This window comes from Podarcis raffonei, chromosome Z, assembly GCF_027172205.1.
Source record: "Podarcis raffonei isolate rPodRaf1 chromosome Z, rPodRaf1.pri, whole genome shotgun sequence".
NCBI lineage: Eukaryota > Metazoa > Chordata > Lepidosauria > Squamata > Lacertidae > Podarcis > Podarcis raffonei.
In genome coordinates this window covers 13,408,548-13,426,192 of record NC_070621.1, presented here as the reverse complement: position 1 = coordinate 13,426,192, position 17,645 = coordinate 13,408,548, and the positions used below count along the sequence as shown (strand labels likewise).

Here is a 17,645-nt window from a genome sequence, read left to right as displayed (position 1 = left end):
TGTGTGTGTGTACGAGCGAAGTGCTCAGCATGCTTTTAAAACTCCAAGGAAATCGTATGCTGCTCGCCTTGTTCAAATCCGAAATTGATGTTCCTGGTGCGTCGCCATGGCAGCGCCAGTGTGACTCAACCAGTGGCAGTAAGCAACCTGCTGTGTGCTCACTCAGAGCTGCATTTGGGATTTGTGTGTGTGTGCTTGTGTGCGCGCCTGTTTTTATAGCAAGTCACATGAAGGAGCGCAGCTTCTGGCAGAGGGCTGCAAACTCTTTCCTCCATGACCCCAAGGTCATGCTTGGGAGGTTAATGGGCAGGGCTGTGAATATGCTGCGCTTTTAATTCTTTGCCTCCCTACCAACATATCAATCAAGGTGAAAAGTGAGCTAAGAAGTTGCACGAGGTGGAAAGAAATCCTAGGGGGTTAATGGGGGGAAGGGTTAATATGGGGGAATGGCAGGAGTGGGTGGATTGGTGAGTAGAGTGAGCATAGCACAACAGTGTGTGTGTGTGTACACATGTATATGCACACACCTATAGAGGTCTATCCACCTATATTATTTCCAGTTTTGTCCTGCATAATTTAAGCTGCTACCTCAGGGGAAAGAACAAGGGCAGCTCTAAGAGTGTACAGAATGGGCTGTGGCTCAGTGGGAAAGCATCTCCATGACATGCAGAAGGTTCAGTCTCCATCATCTCCAGGTGGGACTGCCTGAAGCCCTGGAGAACTGTTGCCAGTCAGTGCAGAAAATACTATTCTAAATGGGGCAGTGGCCTGACTTGGTATCAGGCAACTTCCTGCGTTCCTGGGAAGGACCATAGTACAGTAGTACCTTGGAAGTCAAACGGAATCCATTCCAGAAGTCTGTTCGACTTCCAAAACTTTTGGAAACCAAAGCACGGCTTCTGATTGCTGCGGAAGCCCCATTGGACGTTTGGCTTCCAAAAATAGTTTGCAAACCAGAACACTCACTTCCGGGTTGGCAGCATTCGGGAGCCAAAATGTTCGAGAACTAAGCTGTTCAAAAACCGAGGTACAACTGTACAGTGGTGGAACATCTACTTTGCAGGCAGAAGGTCCCAGTTGCAATCTCCAGCATCTCTAGGCAGAGGAGGAAGAGACATCCCTACCTGGGAGAAATCCTGAGGAGCTGCTGCCAGTCTGTGTAGAGACTATATACTGAGCTAGGTGGACCAGTGGTCTGATTTGGTACAAGGGAGCTTCCTTTGGCCACCATAAGTTTACCTTGACCTTCTCTTCCTCCCTCTATGGTACAATGGAATAACTATCAAGCCTAAGATCCAGGTTCAAAGTCAGGTTCAAATTACAGCCACAAAGCTGACTCTGGGCCAGATATTTCATCACAGTTTCTCTGTCTAACTTATACCATGGAATTGTTAGGTTAAAATGAGCAGTGTATCCCATGTGTGCTCCATAAGAACATAAGAAGAGCCCTGTTGGATCAGCCAGTGGCCCATCTCATTCAGTTTCCTCATTCAGTTTCCAGTGTCAAAGCTCCATCCCCTCTTGCAGTTTTCAGCAACTCGCTTTCAAGCATTACTGTCTCCGACTGTGGAGGCAGAGCATAGTTATCATGGCGAGTAGCCTTAACCTACACATTTTTTTCTAACCCCCTTTTAAAGCCATTCAAGGTGGTGGCCATCACTGCCTCCTGTGGGAGAGAGTTCCATAGTTTGCACTGTGTGAAGAAATGCTTTCTTGTCTTTATACACACACACACACACTCACACACAAACGGATAAATGCCCTTTGAACAAAGTTGAAAGGGTTAAAACAGAGCCTTCAAAGCAGGAAGAATGCATTTCTGGGGGAAATTAACTTATTGCAAAACTTTAGCAAAGGAACCATTGTTTCCCTTGAAGCTTTTCTTTTGTATCAAGGAGCCTCCAGCCTCCGAGCATCTTGGCTATGCTCCATTTACAATCCGTTGTGTGTCGTCCCCCCACCCCAATAAATCTCAATGCGGCTGCCTGTTAAAGACACTTCTGCCATCCCTCAGCACTGTTTGGTCTGATGTTTGTGTGTCTCTTGCCAGGTTGTGACTCGGCTTATCCATTTGCTTGGCGAGAAGATCCTTGGCAGCCTTCAGCAAGGGGGTAGGACGATGCATCCTTGCCTCCCCTTTTTCCCTTTCCCATGTGTTGGGGCTTGGCAAGGTGGAGAGGGATTGGCTGTTTCCACTTCCACACTCTCCTTGGGGTGGAAGAACCAGCCAATTGGCTCTTTCTTTAAGGTGATTGGAGCGCTGCTATTGGCTGGAGAGATGATTGCACTGCTGGAACTGTCCTTACACTGTAGTTCTGCCCCCTCCTCTCTCTCTCTCTCTCTCTCTCTCTCTCTCTCTGTGTGTGTGTGATTGAGCTTTGTACAGTCCAGCATTGACTGATCCATGCTTATTACATTTCCCTCCACTCTTACCCATTTTTCCGCTGTTTCTATTCTTCCTTTTTCTGTGACTGGAAACTTGGAGCAGAAATGAGCTAACATTCTGAACAACAGAGCCTAAATATGTGGCTAAGAATATTTCCATTCAGGAATTTATTTCCAGGCATTGACATTGCACAACAATTGTTACAGAGGCTGGAAGTCTGGACTGGCCCACAAGCAGAAATCAAGCATTTAGTGTTGCCAGCCCAGTACTGTAGAACACACTTCTATCAGAGATGTGACAGGCCCCCTTGCCTTTGACACTCTGACATCTCTTGAAGACTTGGTTTCTGCCAACAGGCCTGAATGATTGTATGTATTTTTAAAAATAGAATTATGTTATAGCACTTCTGAAGTATTCCTATAAATAAATAATGGTAAATTCTGCAACTAACAGCTTGTCCCTTTCATGACACTAGGAATTAATTGCCTGGTGTTTGTATTTTCTTATACACTTTTGAAAACCAATAAATAAAAAATAAAATAAAATAGCAGCCACCTAAGGCTTCATCCTGCCCAAACAGTAGAGCCAGCCCTGGCAAGTGCATGTGTTTGTGTGTGTTTGGGAGTGGTGTGAATAATGTGCAGCTTTCTGAATGGCTGTTCTTCACAGCAGGTCACCCACTTGGACTGCATGCTTCTGGGAGCAAATGGGATGCCAGCAACCCTGCTAGCAACCTCTCCACAGTCGCCATCATGCCTGTGTCAGAAGATGTGCCTCTCTCCACCTTCACCCTGGAGCTCAAGCACGCCCTCTGCGCTATCGGTAAGAGGTCTCAGCAGGTGATGTTGTTGGCCCCATTAAATGGATGGGAGGAAGGGGCAGGGGGGGCATCCAAAGGCTGTATTTGTTTATTTATTTGATTTAAAAACCTTTGTATATGACTTAACTCCAAATAAAACCTTTAAGCAGTTTGCAAAACACACACATAAAATATACATTAAAACTATCAATGAAAGCCAAAGTTAAATTATCAGTTTAAAAGAAATGTTGGCCTTTGCCGACTGATTTGGTACAATCAGTACCAATTAGATTTGCATGTTTGGGTAGGATTAGCTAAACAAAGACTGTTTTAAGCAGGCGGTGAAAGTAGTACAGTGAAAGTACTTGCCTGTGCACTGCCTCCGGAGTGTAGGTGCTGCCATGCTGAAAGTTCTCTTTCTTACCAGCACAGGATAAATATTTTGTATTAGCCAGTGTTACATTATGTAGCATCCAATGTACATCCTACGCGGAGAAGGCCCATTTGAAACTGATGGGTGTGACTAACATTAATTTCATTGGGTCTACCCTGAGTAGAGCTTAGTTGGATACATCCCAAAATATTTGACAGGGGGCCTCATATTCTGGCTTCCAAGACCCAAGGGTGAATTAGAAAGATACTGTGTGTGTGTGTGACTTGAACTTTTCTCTCTTCCCAATATTTTCCTCTCCATGTTCAATTCTTTTCTATCCCTTGATCTGTGTTGGGCAGTTGAAGCACTGCAGGTCAGAGTGGCAAATCCTGGCTAGCCCCCAGCTAAGACCCAATGCAAAGCCTCTGTTGGGACATTGACCAGGAATAAGGCTTGCCTGGGCCACAGCCGAAGACAACACTGACGAAAGTGATGATCAGCTCATAAGGCAATGTCCAAGCAGTGCCTGAAAGCCAGGAAAGCATCCTCTCTGGCAGGAAGTCAGGTCAGCAGGTTGAAGAAGCAGAAGATAAAGGAAGGCAGACTGGCTGTTGAGCAACAATGGGGAAGCACCAAGAAACAGGGAGGCACTGGCTGGGGCTTATGGGAATCATCATCCAATTCATTTCTGGGCCCAATTCAGGTTGCTCATGTTTGTATTTAAAAGCCTTAAGCGACTCAGACTGGAAGACCACCTTCTTCCCGACAGACCTTCTTGGACTGTACTACTTTCATTGCCTGCTTAAAACAGTTTTTGTTTTGCCAAGCCTACCCAAACATGCAAATCTAATATTTCTTTTAATCTTGATAGTCCCTCCATCCTCAGAGACTGGGGGTGGGGTGGCCTGGAAGAGGGCCTTCTTTGTGGCAGCCCCCAATTTGTGGAAATCCCTTCCCACAGAGCTGCATCTGGCACCTTCATTATACACCTTCCGGCAAATGCTGAAGTTGTGCTTCTTTACCTTGCTTGGCCTTTAACACTTTTTAAAGGACCCACCTTATTTCTGTGATTGTAAGTTGTTGTGAACTATTTTTAATTCTGCATTTTAATTGTTGTAACCCACCTTGTGAACTGAGGGTGAAGGGCAGATAATAAATTATTGAAGGAGGGGGACGCTAGATGGGCAAAGGCTGGGCTGATATATTTAGCCACATTCAAATCCCAACTCAAAGACTCCAGCCTTTCTCCTTTATCTTATTCATCCACCTCTTAGCACAGCAGCCCCACTCTGTTTCATCCAATTTCTGGCTTTCTGACGGCTTTTCCCACAAAAGAGCCATAGCTCCTGTCCTGCAAACCTTCTACCCGTCAATTTTTTCAAAAGGCTGAAAGCCTGCTTTGTTTAGTGAAGTCATGCAGGGTTCCACCCACCCACCCCTTTTGAGTGTTGTCTGGCAAGCAGCACAGTGCCATTCTCGTGCAGAGAGGGCCTTGTCATCAGCACTGTTTGCGTGGATGGATGACGTCTTTTTTTGTGAGGGGGTTGGGGGGCACAAATCAGTGTTTGCGGAGACAGCCCTCAGCGAGCCTCAGCAATGCTGGTTTCTTTGCTCTCCAGTCCTTAATATTCCTGTGCCTCTTCACTCTATGCACTCTACATGGATCCTTAAGCTAGATCAGAAGCATCAAAAGAGACAGTGGGACAGTCTCCCTTGGGAGGTTGTGGATTCTCCTTCCTTGGAGGTTTTTAAGCAGAGGTTGGATGGCCATCTGTCATGGATGCTTTAGCTGAGATTCCTGCATTGCAGGGGGCTGGGCTAGATGACAATTGGGACCCCTTTCAATGCTATGATTCTATGTTTCCATGATTCTGATGGTCAGGCTCAGGGATGGGGAACCTCAGGATTGCATGTGGCCCTCCACACCTCTCTGTCTGGCCCTTGAGACTCTCCCTAAGCCAGATACCTCTCACGCCAGGTCACATCCTGCCTTTGAATGTGGAGATTCCATTCAACCATCAGTGCTAATAGCTGTTGACCAAAACAGCTTGTTACTTCACCTCTTGGCCTGCCTTTTCACCATTTGCCAAATCCCTCTTTAAGAACTTAAGAACATGCCTTATACCGAGTCAGAACCTTGGTTCATTTAGCTCTGTATCCTCCACACTGACTGGCAGCAGTTCTCCAGGCTTTCAGACAGGAGACACTCCCTACTTGGAGATTAAGCAGATGCCCTGCCACTGAGCTGCTACCCTTCCCTGAGGTGGCCACACCTACATCTTGTGGCAACGCATTCCACAGGGTAATTGTGCAAATAATAATAATAATATAATAATAATAAATTTTATTTATATCCCGCCCTCCCTGGCCAAAGCCGGGCTCTGAATGGCTAACATCATAGAAGTAAGACAATGCATAAAACAAGCGATCAATAAATTAAGATACACCCCACAATTAATTCAAACAAATTAAAATTAAAACTGGACAAGTGGCAATCTTCAGGTTAAAATTAAAGGCGGTTACCAACTGTTTCCACTGATATTATAAGCACCTGTGAGTGGGCTGGGAACCTCCTTCGTTCTTGTTCTTAAACAAGGAGAAAATGAGTCAGACTGAATCCTGACCAAAGGCCTGGCGGAACAGCTCCATCTTTCAGGCCCTAAGGAAAGATGTCAAATCCCGCAGGGCCCTAGTCTCTTGTGAGAGAGTGTTCCACCAGACCGGGGCCATGGCCGAAAAAGCCCTGGCTCTGGTCGAGGCCAGTCTGATCTCTCTGGGGCCCGGAATCTTTTGAATGTTGTTATCTGCAGACCGTAAGATCCTCCGTGGGGCCTACCAAGAGAGACAGTCCTGTAGGTATGAGGGTCCTAGGCCGTATAGGACTTTAAAGGTTAAAACCAGCACCTTAAACTTGATCCTGTACTCCATCGGGAGCCAGTGCAGCTGGTATAGCACTGGGTGAATGTGATCCTGCGGTAAGGACCCCGTAAGGAGTCTTGCCGCAGCATTCTGCACCCGCTGGAGTTTCTGGGTCAGTTTCAAGGGCAGCCCCACATAGAGTGAGTTACAATAATCAAACCTGGAGGTGACCGTCGCATGGATCACAGTGGCGAGGTCGGGGCGAGAGAGGTAGGGGACCAACTGCTTAGCTTGGCGGAGATGAAAATATGCCACCTTTATTATAGTTGTAACCTGCGCCTCCATAGAAAGGGAGGCATCAAAGGTTACACCCAAACTCCTGACGGAAGGCGCTGGCACTAATTACACCCCCACAAGGGATGAGAGTTGTCTCCTCAACCCCATATCATCTCGACCCAGCCAAAGGACCTCTTTCTTCAAAGGATTTAACTTCAACCAGCTCCCACGTAACCATCCAGCCGGTTGAAATAGCTTCCTTTTCTCTTCTGGATGTGCTGTCAGCCCATTTCCCCTCGAAGACCTATTATTATTATTATTATTATTATTATTATTATTATTATTATTATTATGGGAGACTCTCACAAATCCCAAAATGGAGAGTTGGGGTGTGTGTGTCACATGTTTGTGGTGAGAGGTGTTTGAGAGTTTACCTGCTTTAACAAATCTTATGAGAATGTGGAGGGGAATATAAATTTAAAATGCAGCACCTAGTTAAATTATGGGACTTGCTTCCACAGGGGGCAGTGATGACTTACCAACTTTAAAAGAAGATTAGACAAATACGCGGAGGATAAGGCTTTCAATGGCTGCTATCCACAGTGACTGTGCTATTCTTATGTTCTTAAAAGAGGGTAATGGTCAAAACACCTAAGAAATAATCTTCCCTGGGGCAGTTAACTTCACATATTCTGTATCTCCTTTTTCAGAAATCAGTGTGGGGTCCTAAATTCTGAGTCAGGTTGCAGACCTGGGTTTCCTTCTAACAAAGTCCCAGAACAGCAGCCAAAACCGCCTCTGCACTGTAATGAGGATGCAGTTGAGTGTGCGAGAGGCACATGCACCACTTTGCTTCAAGCATCAGGATCTGTGACTCATCCCAGTGCAGGCTCGAGAAGTGTATTTGTGTGTGATAGAGAGAGGCAGGGAAGGTTGTTTACCAGGAAAGGATGATTTTCTGTGTCCTCTAGATGCTGTTAGGGGAAGAGTTGTCTGCTGTGCGTTGTTGAAACTGCTTGGTGTCAATGGCCAAGACAGATCCCCGTCTTTCTCTTTTTGCTGATTAAGAGTTTAGTGACTTAAACAGCCACATGGATGCTGTGAGATGGGTAGAGGAGGTGCCTGTCCTGTTGTGTGTGTATGGTTGGTTTTTTTTATAAAGAATATAGGTAAAAGTAAAGGGACAGTCGCCCAGTTGCGGATGACTCTGGGGTTGCGGTGCTCATCTCGCTTTACTGGCTGAGGGAGCCAGCGTTTGTCCGCAGACGGCTTCCGGGTCATGTGGCTAGCATGACTAAGCCACTTCTGACGAACCAGAGCAGCGCACGGAAACACCATTTACCTTCCCGCCGAAGTGGTACCTATTTATCTACTTGCACTTTGACGTGCTTTTAAACTGCTAGGTTGGCAGGAGCAGGGACCGAGCAATTGGAGCTCACCCCATTGTGGGGATTCAAACTGCTGACCTTCTGATCAGCAAGCCCTAGGCTCTGTGTTTTAGACCACAGCACCACCCATGTCCCAAAATAATATAACTTCACTGCAAAAAATGCTGATGCTTAGTATCTTTTTGGGAGTGCTATCGCTTTCCTAATCTGCAGCTGAGAGACATTCTGGGTTCACAAAATGTGTAAGAGGAAAGTGACATCATTTCATGCCATTCGGTTAAAGTGTGGGATTCAGTACTGTAACAAAGTTGATCCTATTGCTTGCCCATGCCTGCCCTGCAGCAAATCTACCCCAGGAGATTCCTGTCTGTGATGGGTCTTGTGGAAAGTGCACCAGATTGGTGAAAATGAGCTGAAAAGTTGCAGTGCCACCAAATCTAAAATCAGTAGCAATTGCATAGAAAAAGAGGAAGAATGAGAATAAGGATATTGAAGAGGAGCAGACCAGGCATCTGGGAATGTGAAGGCAGCAAAGGTGTGGTGTTTTGATTGTTGTTGATTTATAAATCACTTTCTCAAAACAATTTACACATAAGATAATTAAAAACAGTTAAAAACACAAATACAAATTCAGCAATACATTTGAGATGAGACTAAAAACCTAACAAGTGGGACAGCTGTAGCAAAGACCCATTTATATAGCTGGGAATGCTGTATAACATATTCTGTTGTTTCCGGAAAGTGCGGACAGTGGGCACCTGTTGTTTCTTAAGAGGAATGCTGTTCCGGAAAATAGGGGCAGCTACAATGAAAGCCCTGCTAGCTTCTAAGACCTTTGGAACTTGCAGGAGAAATTCTCCCACAGATATATTTTGCATCACACATACACCCCAATGCAAATATTTACCTACTCATTTGTGGCTAGAGTGTCAGACTAGAACCTGGGAAACCAGAGTTTCAAATCCCTACTCAGCTATGAAGCCTGCTGGGTGTGTCCTTGGGGGCCAATCACTGCCTCTCATCCTAACCTCCCTCGTAGGGTTGTTGTATGTGGATTAAATGAGGAAGGGGAGAACCATGTACACCACCTCTAGTTCCTTAGAGAAAAAGGGGTGGGATATCAGTGCAATAATTAAAGTCACCCTTTCCCACTTGTGATCCTCGGCAACTTGTATTCAGGGGAATGGTGGTAGATCTTTCCTGCTTTGATGTGGTGACACATGAGCATCAGAAACAAGTTTTCAGAAGAACACTGCTGCACTATGGCCAGGAGACCATCACTCTCATGGCCTCATGTGCCCTCCTCTTCCCTCTGCCATCCACATCCCATACACATGGTGCTCATTCAGGCGCTGAGCAACTTGTTCCTCTAATTTGCAGCTGGGCCGGCCTTTCGTTAATAGGAAAATGAGTTATTTTGCTCTGTGCTGTGATTCTGGCAGGGTTTATATTTCATACTTTGCTCGGTGCGAGCACTTCTGTCAATACCACCCGTGACCTTTCTCTTTCTGGCATGACATTAATCCCTTGCTTTCTCTCTCTCTCTCCTTCTCTCCCTCACTTCTCACCCCCCTCCCATCTGATGTGCCTTACAGCCGCAGTTACTCTGGGGGGAGAGCTTTGGTTCTTTGTTGACATTTATAGCAGCAAATAAAAATAGGGCCGAAAGGCAGCTGCAGCGAGCAAAGCGGCTTTGGGCACGAGGTGAAGTTGTTTTTTCAGAAGCAGGGTTCAGGGCCTCTGTGGAGTGTTCAGAAGGGTAAAAAAATATATCCAGAGGCCTGTGTCTACAGAGTCAGTGAGCTGAACAAAAGATACAAGATAAAGAGCTGCGTGTGTAGCTCTGCTTCTTTTTGACTGATTTTCAGGTTTACTAATTAGGAGGGTAAATGCTTGTAAATGCACGCACCCATGGCGAGTTAGGAGCCTTCTCCAGGCAACCAGTCAGAGGAGCATATATTAACTGGAAAGGAGCTGTGTCCTTTCCCAGGGGTGGCCCATCCTGTTTTACCACCTGAGGCAAACCAGGAATGTGTTGCCCCTTGCCCTCCCCCCGCTGCTGTGTCCCGTCTGCCCCACCACTTTCGCTGCTGCCAGAATGTCCCCTGCTCCCCCAAATTCCTCAAGGCCTTGTTGCTCACCTTTTCTGCTGCTGGGGCATGGAAGATGAGCAGTAACACCACCCACCAGAAGTGAGATGAGGGCTCAGTACTGCTAGTATTTGCCCTGGTAGGCAGAATCCAGAAACTGTCAGTAAAGGGGTGAATCAGAATGTGTGGTCCTAAGAAGCTAGAAAATCTCCTCCGCTGAGGCCTTGCAGGAAGGTACTGAGAGTCTCTGTGTGGAAGCACCACTTTCTAAAAAACCACCCGCTTCAGTCCAAAGTGGTGCACCAGTCTCTTGATTTAGGGGGCAACTGATGAGCAATACTGAGAAGCAGCCAGAGCAAATCTGAGACAGTGCAACAGTCTCTATTGTGTGGCTCTCCAAAAGAGGATAGTAGTATTTCATGTGCTTAGACAGAAATCCTTCAAGGTCCCAGTATCTGTAAGCGGGTGACAGAACCTGCAGTCTTCTCCAGGCAAAACATGTTGCCCTGCTTCTTGGACCACAGCCCATTTTATTTTCAAACTTAAAAGAAGGAACACTCAAGATGTTTCAATGCTATACCAGGATACTGAAATGACAGCTGATTTGTTCTGCAGCTTCTCTGGGGTAGTCGATGAGGATGAGCCATTCTTGGTTTGTATGCTTGCTAAAGGAAAAGCCATGATTTGCAGGACAGCGATTCTGGAGTTTTTAGATGCTCGGAAGACACTCAGCTGTGCTGACCACTGTAGTCCATGTGTTGGCAAACTTGAAGCTGGATTACTGTGAAGCACTCTGTGTGTGGCTGCCCTTGGGCCAGGTTCAGAAATTCCAGCTGGTGCAGAAGGCAGCAGCCAAACTCCTGGAGGTGGCATCTGACCAACAACCTGGGGCACCATCATATGCACTGGTTGCCCATCTACTACCAAGCCTGGTTTGAGGTCCTTGTATTACATTTAAAAGCCCTGAACAGCTTAGCTCCACAATACATTGGGGACTGCCTGAATCCTTATATCCTAGCTCAGTCACTGAGATGATCTGCAGGAATGTCACTAATTCTTCAAGTTGGCAAGGCTCATCTGATAACAACAAGAAATAGTGTCTTTTGTATCATTGACCCATTCCTGCAGAACACCTTGCCAACAGAGATGCAGAAGGCACTTTCCGCTTCAACTTTTAAGTGCCTGCTGAAAACTTTTCTGTTCTGTGAGGCTTATGCAAGCAATCAAGAATACATTTTTCCACAACAGTTAGCTGATTTCTGATTTCAACTTTTTATATGGTTCTTAATGCATGAGTTTATATACAGTTGTTGTAAACCACTCTGATACATATTTTTGATGAAAAGTGATATATATATTTATAAATAAATATATTCTCTTCTTCTAGGTCCTGCTCTGGTCCTCACCAGTGACAACATCAAACAGCAACTTGGTTCTGCAGCTTTGGACAGGTAACTCCTGCATTGTCTCTTTAGCGTTGTGGCGGATGTTTTGAGCTTTTCATCATTTTAGCACCAGACAAAGATTTTTTTATTCACCTGGGCATTTGGATAGCCCTAGCAGTCTGTCTCTTGATGGTTTATTTTTGGCATTCTTATGTGGGTGGGATGGGCATTTTATAGTTCTGGGTAATTTTTGTACGTGATTTTTGGGTGATTTAAAAAATATTTATTTTGTTTTAATGTGGTTTTTCTCCCCTCATTATGTTTAGTATGCTGTTGTCCAAACAATGTAAAACGATACATAAAATTGATTTGAATTCAATTATCCTGCCTCACAAGGATGTTGTGTGAATAAAACAAGGTGGACCCCACCAACACAGTATACATCAGTGGAAGTGCAAATGGGATTTAAAAAAATGAAAATAAACCCTAACTGCACAAGTTTAAGATTCTCCAGTCTGGGATTGGCAGGGAGCTTGAATATTTTAAACTGCCATTAAACAGAAAAGAAAAGAGGAGGGGGAAACACCCTTAATTTCCTGTGGGTTCATTTTTCGCTCATCAAGCCCCTGAAATATCAGGCAGCTGTCAGGTTAATTAGCCCTGCTTTTGAAGGCGTTGGATGTTTTTGCCTCCTTTTCTGAAAAGTTGTCATGAAATGTCTGATTAATGGCTGGCATCTGCACATCCTGTGTCTATTGACACAGAGTTCCTGGGTGGAATGGAAAGAAGGCAGAACCCACACAAATAGGAAGTGAGCTGGGGAAACCCTCTGCTGAAGGGGATGGGTTGTGCTAAGGTAGACGATTTGGATCCTGAGGTTAGGAGGGTTAATAGCATTGGGCCATATAGAGTGTAGGAAGGAAGCTTTCTGATAAAGCCAAATTACTTCTAGGCCTATTCAGAGCAGACTCATTGAAATCAATGGACATGACTTACTTTGGCTCATTCCCTTAAGTAGATCTGCTCTTAAGAGGGCTTAGTTGGGAATGAAGAATACAGTCATCCAGAGAGAGCAGATGTCCAAATGGTACAGTGCAGTGCTGTGCCGTGCTCATTCTGATGCAGAATTTTTCCCCCACCACTACCCCTCTCTATTCTGAAAGAGCTGCTTTTAACGGGAGAGGTGGCAACTCAGATATCCCAAGGGATACGCTATGAAACAGGGGAGCTTTATTGACATTACTGCTCCTCCTGCACAGCCCCCATTTATTTCAGCAGGGATTGTGCAGGAGAAGATACTGATAGAGGTGCCCTCAGGGTGGGACTTTGAGGCAGATGTCCTGGGTCCCTCTCAGCAGAATGGACAAGGGAGGGGGTCAAATGCAGCAGGCTTTATCACTCGCGGGGTGGGGAAAACTGGTGAGCCAAATCTCCAATTCCTCCACTTGCCCATTGACAATTCCTCCACTTGCCCAGCTCTGACAGGTGGGCAAGAACATACCCATCCCCCAGTCAGTTACCTAATGGGATAATGTCAGGGGACACTTATAAAAGTTCAAAGGGTTCCCTGTAACCACTGATTGACCCTTGCAGCAATCTTCTTTTGAATGTGTGCTTTCAGCACCAATCAGCTGATCAATGCTTATAGGGAAACCCTTTGAAGTGAGACAGGTGCAGGAAACTGAGCCAGTGTGTGTGTTTCAGGTGCTCAAGGCATGAAGCTGAGGACAGATGAGAACCTGTTGACTTCACACCCCGCTTGTGGGCTTCCTGGACAGCAATCTAGCAGGCTGCTGCGGGAAGGAGGATGCTGGACCAGATGGACCTTTAGTCCCATTCCTTTGTCCCAGAATCCCAACATCCTGCCTTTCCCCACCCCTGCTACATGCAAAGAGCCTGCTGGGTCAATTCAGGGACCTGTCCAGCCCAACATCCTGTTCTGAAAGTGGTCAACTAGATGCCTGTGGGAAAACCTTATGAGGACTCCCAGGGCCAGGGGGTGGGGCAAGGCAGGTGGAAGAAGGCCTTGCCTGATGAAGTCTCTCCCCTCACAGTTCTTCCTCCAGGCATAGCTTCCTTATGAGGACTCCCAGGGCCAGGGGGTGGGGCAAGGCAGGTGGAAGAAGGCCTTGCCTGATGAAGTCTCTCACCTCACAGTTCTTCCTCCAGGCATAGCTTCCTTATGAGGACTCCCAGGGCCAGGGGGTGGGGCAAGGCAGGTGGAAGAAGGCCTTGCCTGATGAAGTCTCTCACCTCACAGTTCTTCCTCCAGGCATAGCTTCCTTATGAGGACTCCCAGGGCCAGGGGGTGGGGCAAGGCCTTCTTCCACCTGCCTTGCCCCACCCTCCAGTCTCTGCTTCTCAATTTGTATTGTATTATTTTATACACTGTGGCTAGCTGTTGTTTTATTGATTGTAGTTTTGAAATTATTTATTTTAATTGTTAAGAGTAGATTTATGTTTAATTTTTATATGCTGATATTTAATATTATTCTATATTATTCTAATGATGAATGTTACTTTATTTGATGTAGGTTGCCCATTTTAAAGTTATGTTTTATTATCACATTTTTGTATAGTCAAACCTCCATTTCGGGATGCACACGTGGCAAACCCAGAAGTATTTTACTAGGCTTTGCCACATGCACATGAGCAGAAGCGGTCCTCAGGTTGCGGAAACCTCAGGATCCGACCAGACCTCTGGAATGGATCCCGTCCGCAACCGGAGGTACCACTGTATTGCATTAGATTGTTATAAGGTGTACATTCTTTGTTTCTTCAGCTTGTAAACCGCCTTGGGTATTATAAGATAGAAAGATGGTATACAAGTTAAAAGTGATGGAGGAGCAGAAGAGCACTCACCCCACCCCCATTGTTTCCAGCAGCCAGTATTCTGAAGCACCACTGCCTCTAACTGTGGAGGTAGAGCACAGCCATCCTGGCTAGTAGCCATTGCCATTGCTCTTCTCCCCTGGGTTCTGACTGATGCTTCAAGACCAAGGCCTTTGGACACAAAGAGCCCCCTCATACCAGACCTTCCTCTTTGTGTCTCTCCCCTCTTCAGCATCCACGAGTACCGCTTGTCCAGTTGGCTGGGCCAGCAGGAGGACATGCACCGCATCGTGCTCTACCAGTCTGACAGCACTCTCACGCCCTGGACTCAGCGTTGCATCCGGCAGGCCGACTGCATCTTGATTGTGGGCCTGGGGGAACAGGAGCCGACGGTTGGAGAGGTGAGGCTTTCCCAAACCTCTACCTTCTACCATGTCATCCCACTTGGCTCAGTATTTTCTACTCTGACTTGCAGCAACTGTCTAAGCTTCAGGCAGAGGCTCTTACCAGCCCTTCCTGGAGATGCCAGGAATTGTACCTGGGACCTCTTCCATGCAAAGCATGCAGTACCACTGAGATACTGCCCTTCCTCTAAACTTAAAGTAAGATTCTGTTCATCATTATTTTGAATAATAGAGCAATTTTGTAACTGCCTTAATATTGAGCTGGACCGTTGATCCTTGGCAGTGACTCACCAAGTTTTCAGACCGTTTCGCCCCCAGCCCTAACTGCACATGTCGGAGATTGAGCCCTGGTCTGCCGCAGAGCTGCTGCACCCTTACCCAACATGGTATATTGCATATCTGGAACTTCTAGCCCACCTTGCAAACCAACATTGTATCTTGCAAATCTGTGGATATGCTCTAGTCTGTCTGCAAACTAGCTGCGCAACATACTGAAATGTCATCCATCCTGCATTCTATACCACTTAGGAAATGAAATCACGTACAGTATAAAGACGTCTGAGAGGGAGGATTTAAGAGAGCAGCTTTCTGCTTGTGGGCTGCTTTCTGTGTCAGCTGCAGCCTACTTAGCCCCACTATGCAAGCAAGTCAACTTTCTGCCTGCTGGAGCTTATCAACTCTTGTGCTGAGGGTTGGCACTCCCGATTAAACTGCAGGCACCGGATTTACCGAGATGAGATTCAGGCCATGTAAGCTGCTTTTGTGTTGGATTCTGAGGTCTGCTGCTTTTCTCTCTCCTTTTTTCTGTTCTGATTATGGCAGAGCCTGGCAAAATGCATTCACAAGCCTGTTCTTAGGACTGCACTACTAACACCTTCCTCATAGTGACACCCCTGCCCTTTCCAGTGTTGCACGATGTGACCATCTGAACTCAAGATGCACACTCTTTCTTATGCAAAATGTAGGAAAACAAAATAAAACCCCCACACCAGTCTCTCAGTCATCCAGCATAGCTACGGTGCTTGGGAAGGATGGTGAAAATGATTGAAATGCCCTGGAGCTTCTTATTTATAGAGACAAGATAATAAATAGGCTGTGAGATACAGAAGTTATCAACGCCCAGATATATTATCTGCTCCCTGGGATGATTTTCTTGCCTCTCCCTTTCTTATGACTATTATGATTATTTCTTATTATTACAGTTTCTTACTTCTTCTTCACCCTAAGATCCCAGGGCAGGTTACAATTTAAAATACAACATTAATATTAAAACATAATATTGCACAATATTAAACGCAGTTTAAAATAACTGAAACTAGGCTAACTAGTACCGCTCCAATTTTTTTATGGTCATACAAATTCAGTGCACCTGCGCCAGAACATAAAGACCCCTGATGGATTAGGCTAGTTCAGGGGTCAGCAAACTTTTTCAGCAGGGGCTGGTCCATAGTCCCTCAGACCTTGTGGGGGGCTGGACTATATTTTGGAAAAAAAATAAATGAACGAATTCCTATGCCCCACAAATAACCCTGAGATGCATTTTAAATAAAAGCGCACACTCTACTCATGTAAAAACACCAGGCAGGCCCCACAAATAACCCAGAGATGCTTTTTAAATAAAAGCACATATTCTACTCATGTAAAAACACCAGGCAGGCGCCACATATAACCCAGGGATGCATTTTAAATAAAAGGACACATTCTACTCATGTAAAAACATGCTGATTCTTGGACCGTCCACGGGCCGGATTTAGAAGGCGATTGGGCCAGATCCTGCCCCTGGGCCTTAGTTTGCCTACCCATGGGCTATTGGCCCACCTAGTGCAGCATCCTGTTCTTGCAGTTGCTAATCAGATGTCTCTTCTAGGAACAACCCTGTGAGGCAGGTTAGGCAGAGAGTTGATGATTAGCCCAAGATCACCCAGTGAACTTCGTGGCAAAGGAGGGATTTAAACCTGAGTCTCTCAGGTTCTAGTCCTGACAATATAACCACCACATCACCAAGGTCCATTAATTACATGGGGTCTACTCTGGGAAGAACACAGTTGGATACACACCTATATTTTTATCCTTGCATATTTTTTCCCCATTCTTTTGCAGGTCATGGGGAAGTGAGAGAGGGAAGAAAGCTTATTCTAGGCACCCCAAATCGTACTCAAACCACCCTTTGGCCCACGAGATTAACCAGTTGCTTCCCATCCATTTTCAAGCACATGCTTTCTTCTCTTTTTTTAAAACAGAAACTGGTATTATCTAGAAGCTGATTCTATGGTAGTGCCGAATTCACACCATAGCCACTAGGAGAAATGTACCTTTGCTGTGTAGCAGCACAGCATTTCCGAAGGTTATGCATAACTAACTATCCCCAGTGTGCCTGATGCAGGCCAGGGGGCAGGAGCAGGCAACTAAATCAGTGTGCTAGCACATGAAGTGTCTCTGTGAGTGATGTGGGATAATTGCTGCAGGACTGGGCCACTGGCAGCTGTGCTCACCTGGACAATCCTTTTCTATTGCTGTTCTAGCTGGAGCGGATGCTGGAGAACACGGCTGTCCGAGCCCAGAAACAGCTGATCCTACTTCACAGGGAGGATGGCCCCCTTCCCTCCCGGACCGTGGAATGGCTCAACATGCGTAGCTGGTGTTCAGCCCACCTCCATCTTCGCTGCCCCAGGCGGGTTTTCTCCCGGCGGAGCCTCCCCAAGCTGGTAGGTAGCTTCATGGGGGGGGGGGGAAATCCAGTGCTGGGCCCGATGGCAGCCTGGGCCTGACTCTGCAAGGTGCAAGGTGCAATCCACCCCAGCGCCTAGCAGAGCAGGGCCTTTGGATGTTGCTGAGGGGCGCAGGGCCTGTTGG

The 17,645-nt window shown here is 46.3% G+C and overlaps 1 protein-coding gene across 5 annotated transcripts in view; it reads left to right on the top strand.

The window, feature by feature from the left end:
* The window catches only part of PNPLA7 (patatin like phospholipase domain containing 7), a 96,931-nt gene that overhangs the window by 38,620 nt on the left and 40,666 nt on the right, over nucleotides 1-17,645 (top strand). For 3 of the 5 annotated variants that reach the window (XM_053373230.1, XM_053373227.1, XM_053373226.1), the window contains 5 exons: nucleotides 2,051-2,111; nucleotides 3,056-3,208; nucleotides 11,559-11,622; nucleotides 14,621-14,789; nucleotides 17,315-17,497. In XM_053373230.1, coding sequence (XP_053229205.1) covers nucleotides 2,051-2,111; nucleotides 3,056-3,208; nucleotides 11,559-11,622; nucleotides 14,621-14,789; nucleotides 17,315-17,497 — 630 coding nt within the window. The remainder of the gene's footprint in view (nucleotides 1-2,050; nucleotides 2,112-3,055; nucleotides 3,209-11,558; nucleotides 11,623-14,620; nucleotides 14,790-17,314; nucleotides 17,498-17,645) is intronic. The other 2 variants (XM_053373231.1, XM_053373229.1) reach the window with 1 other exon arrangement.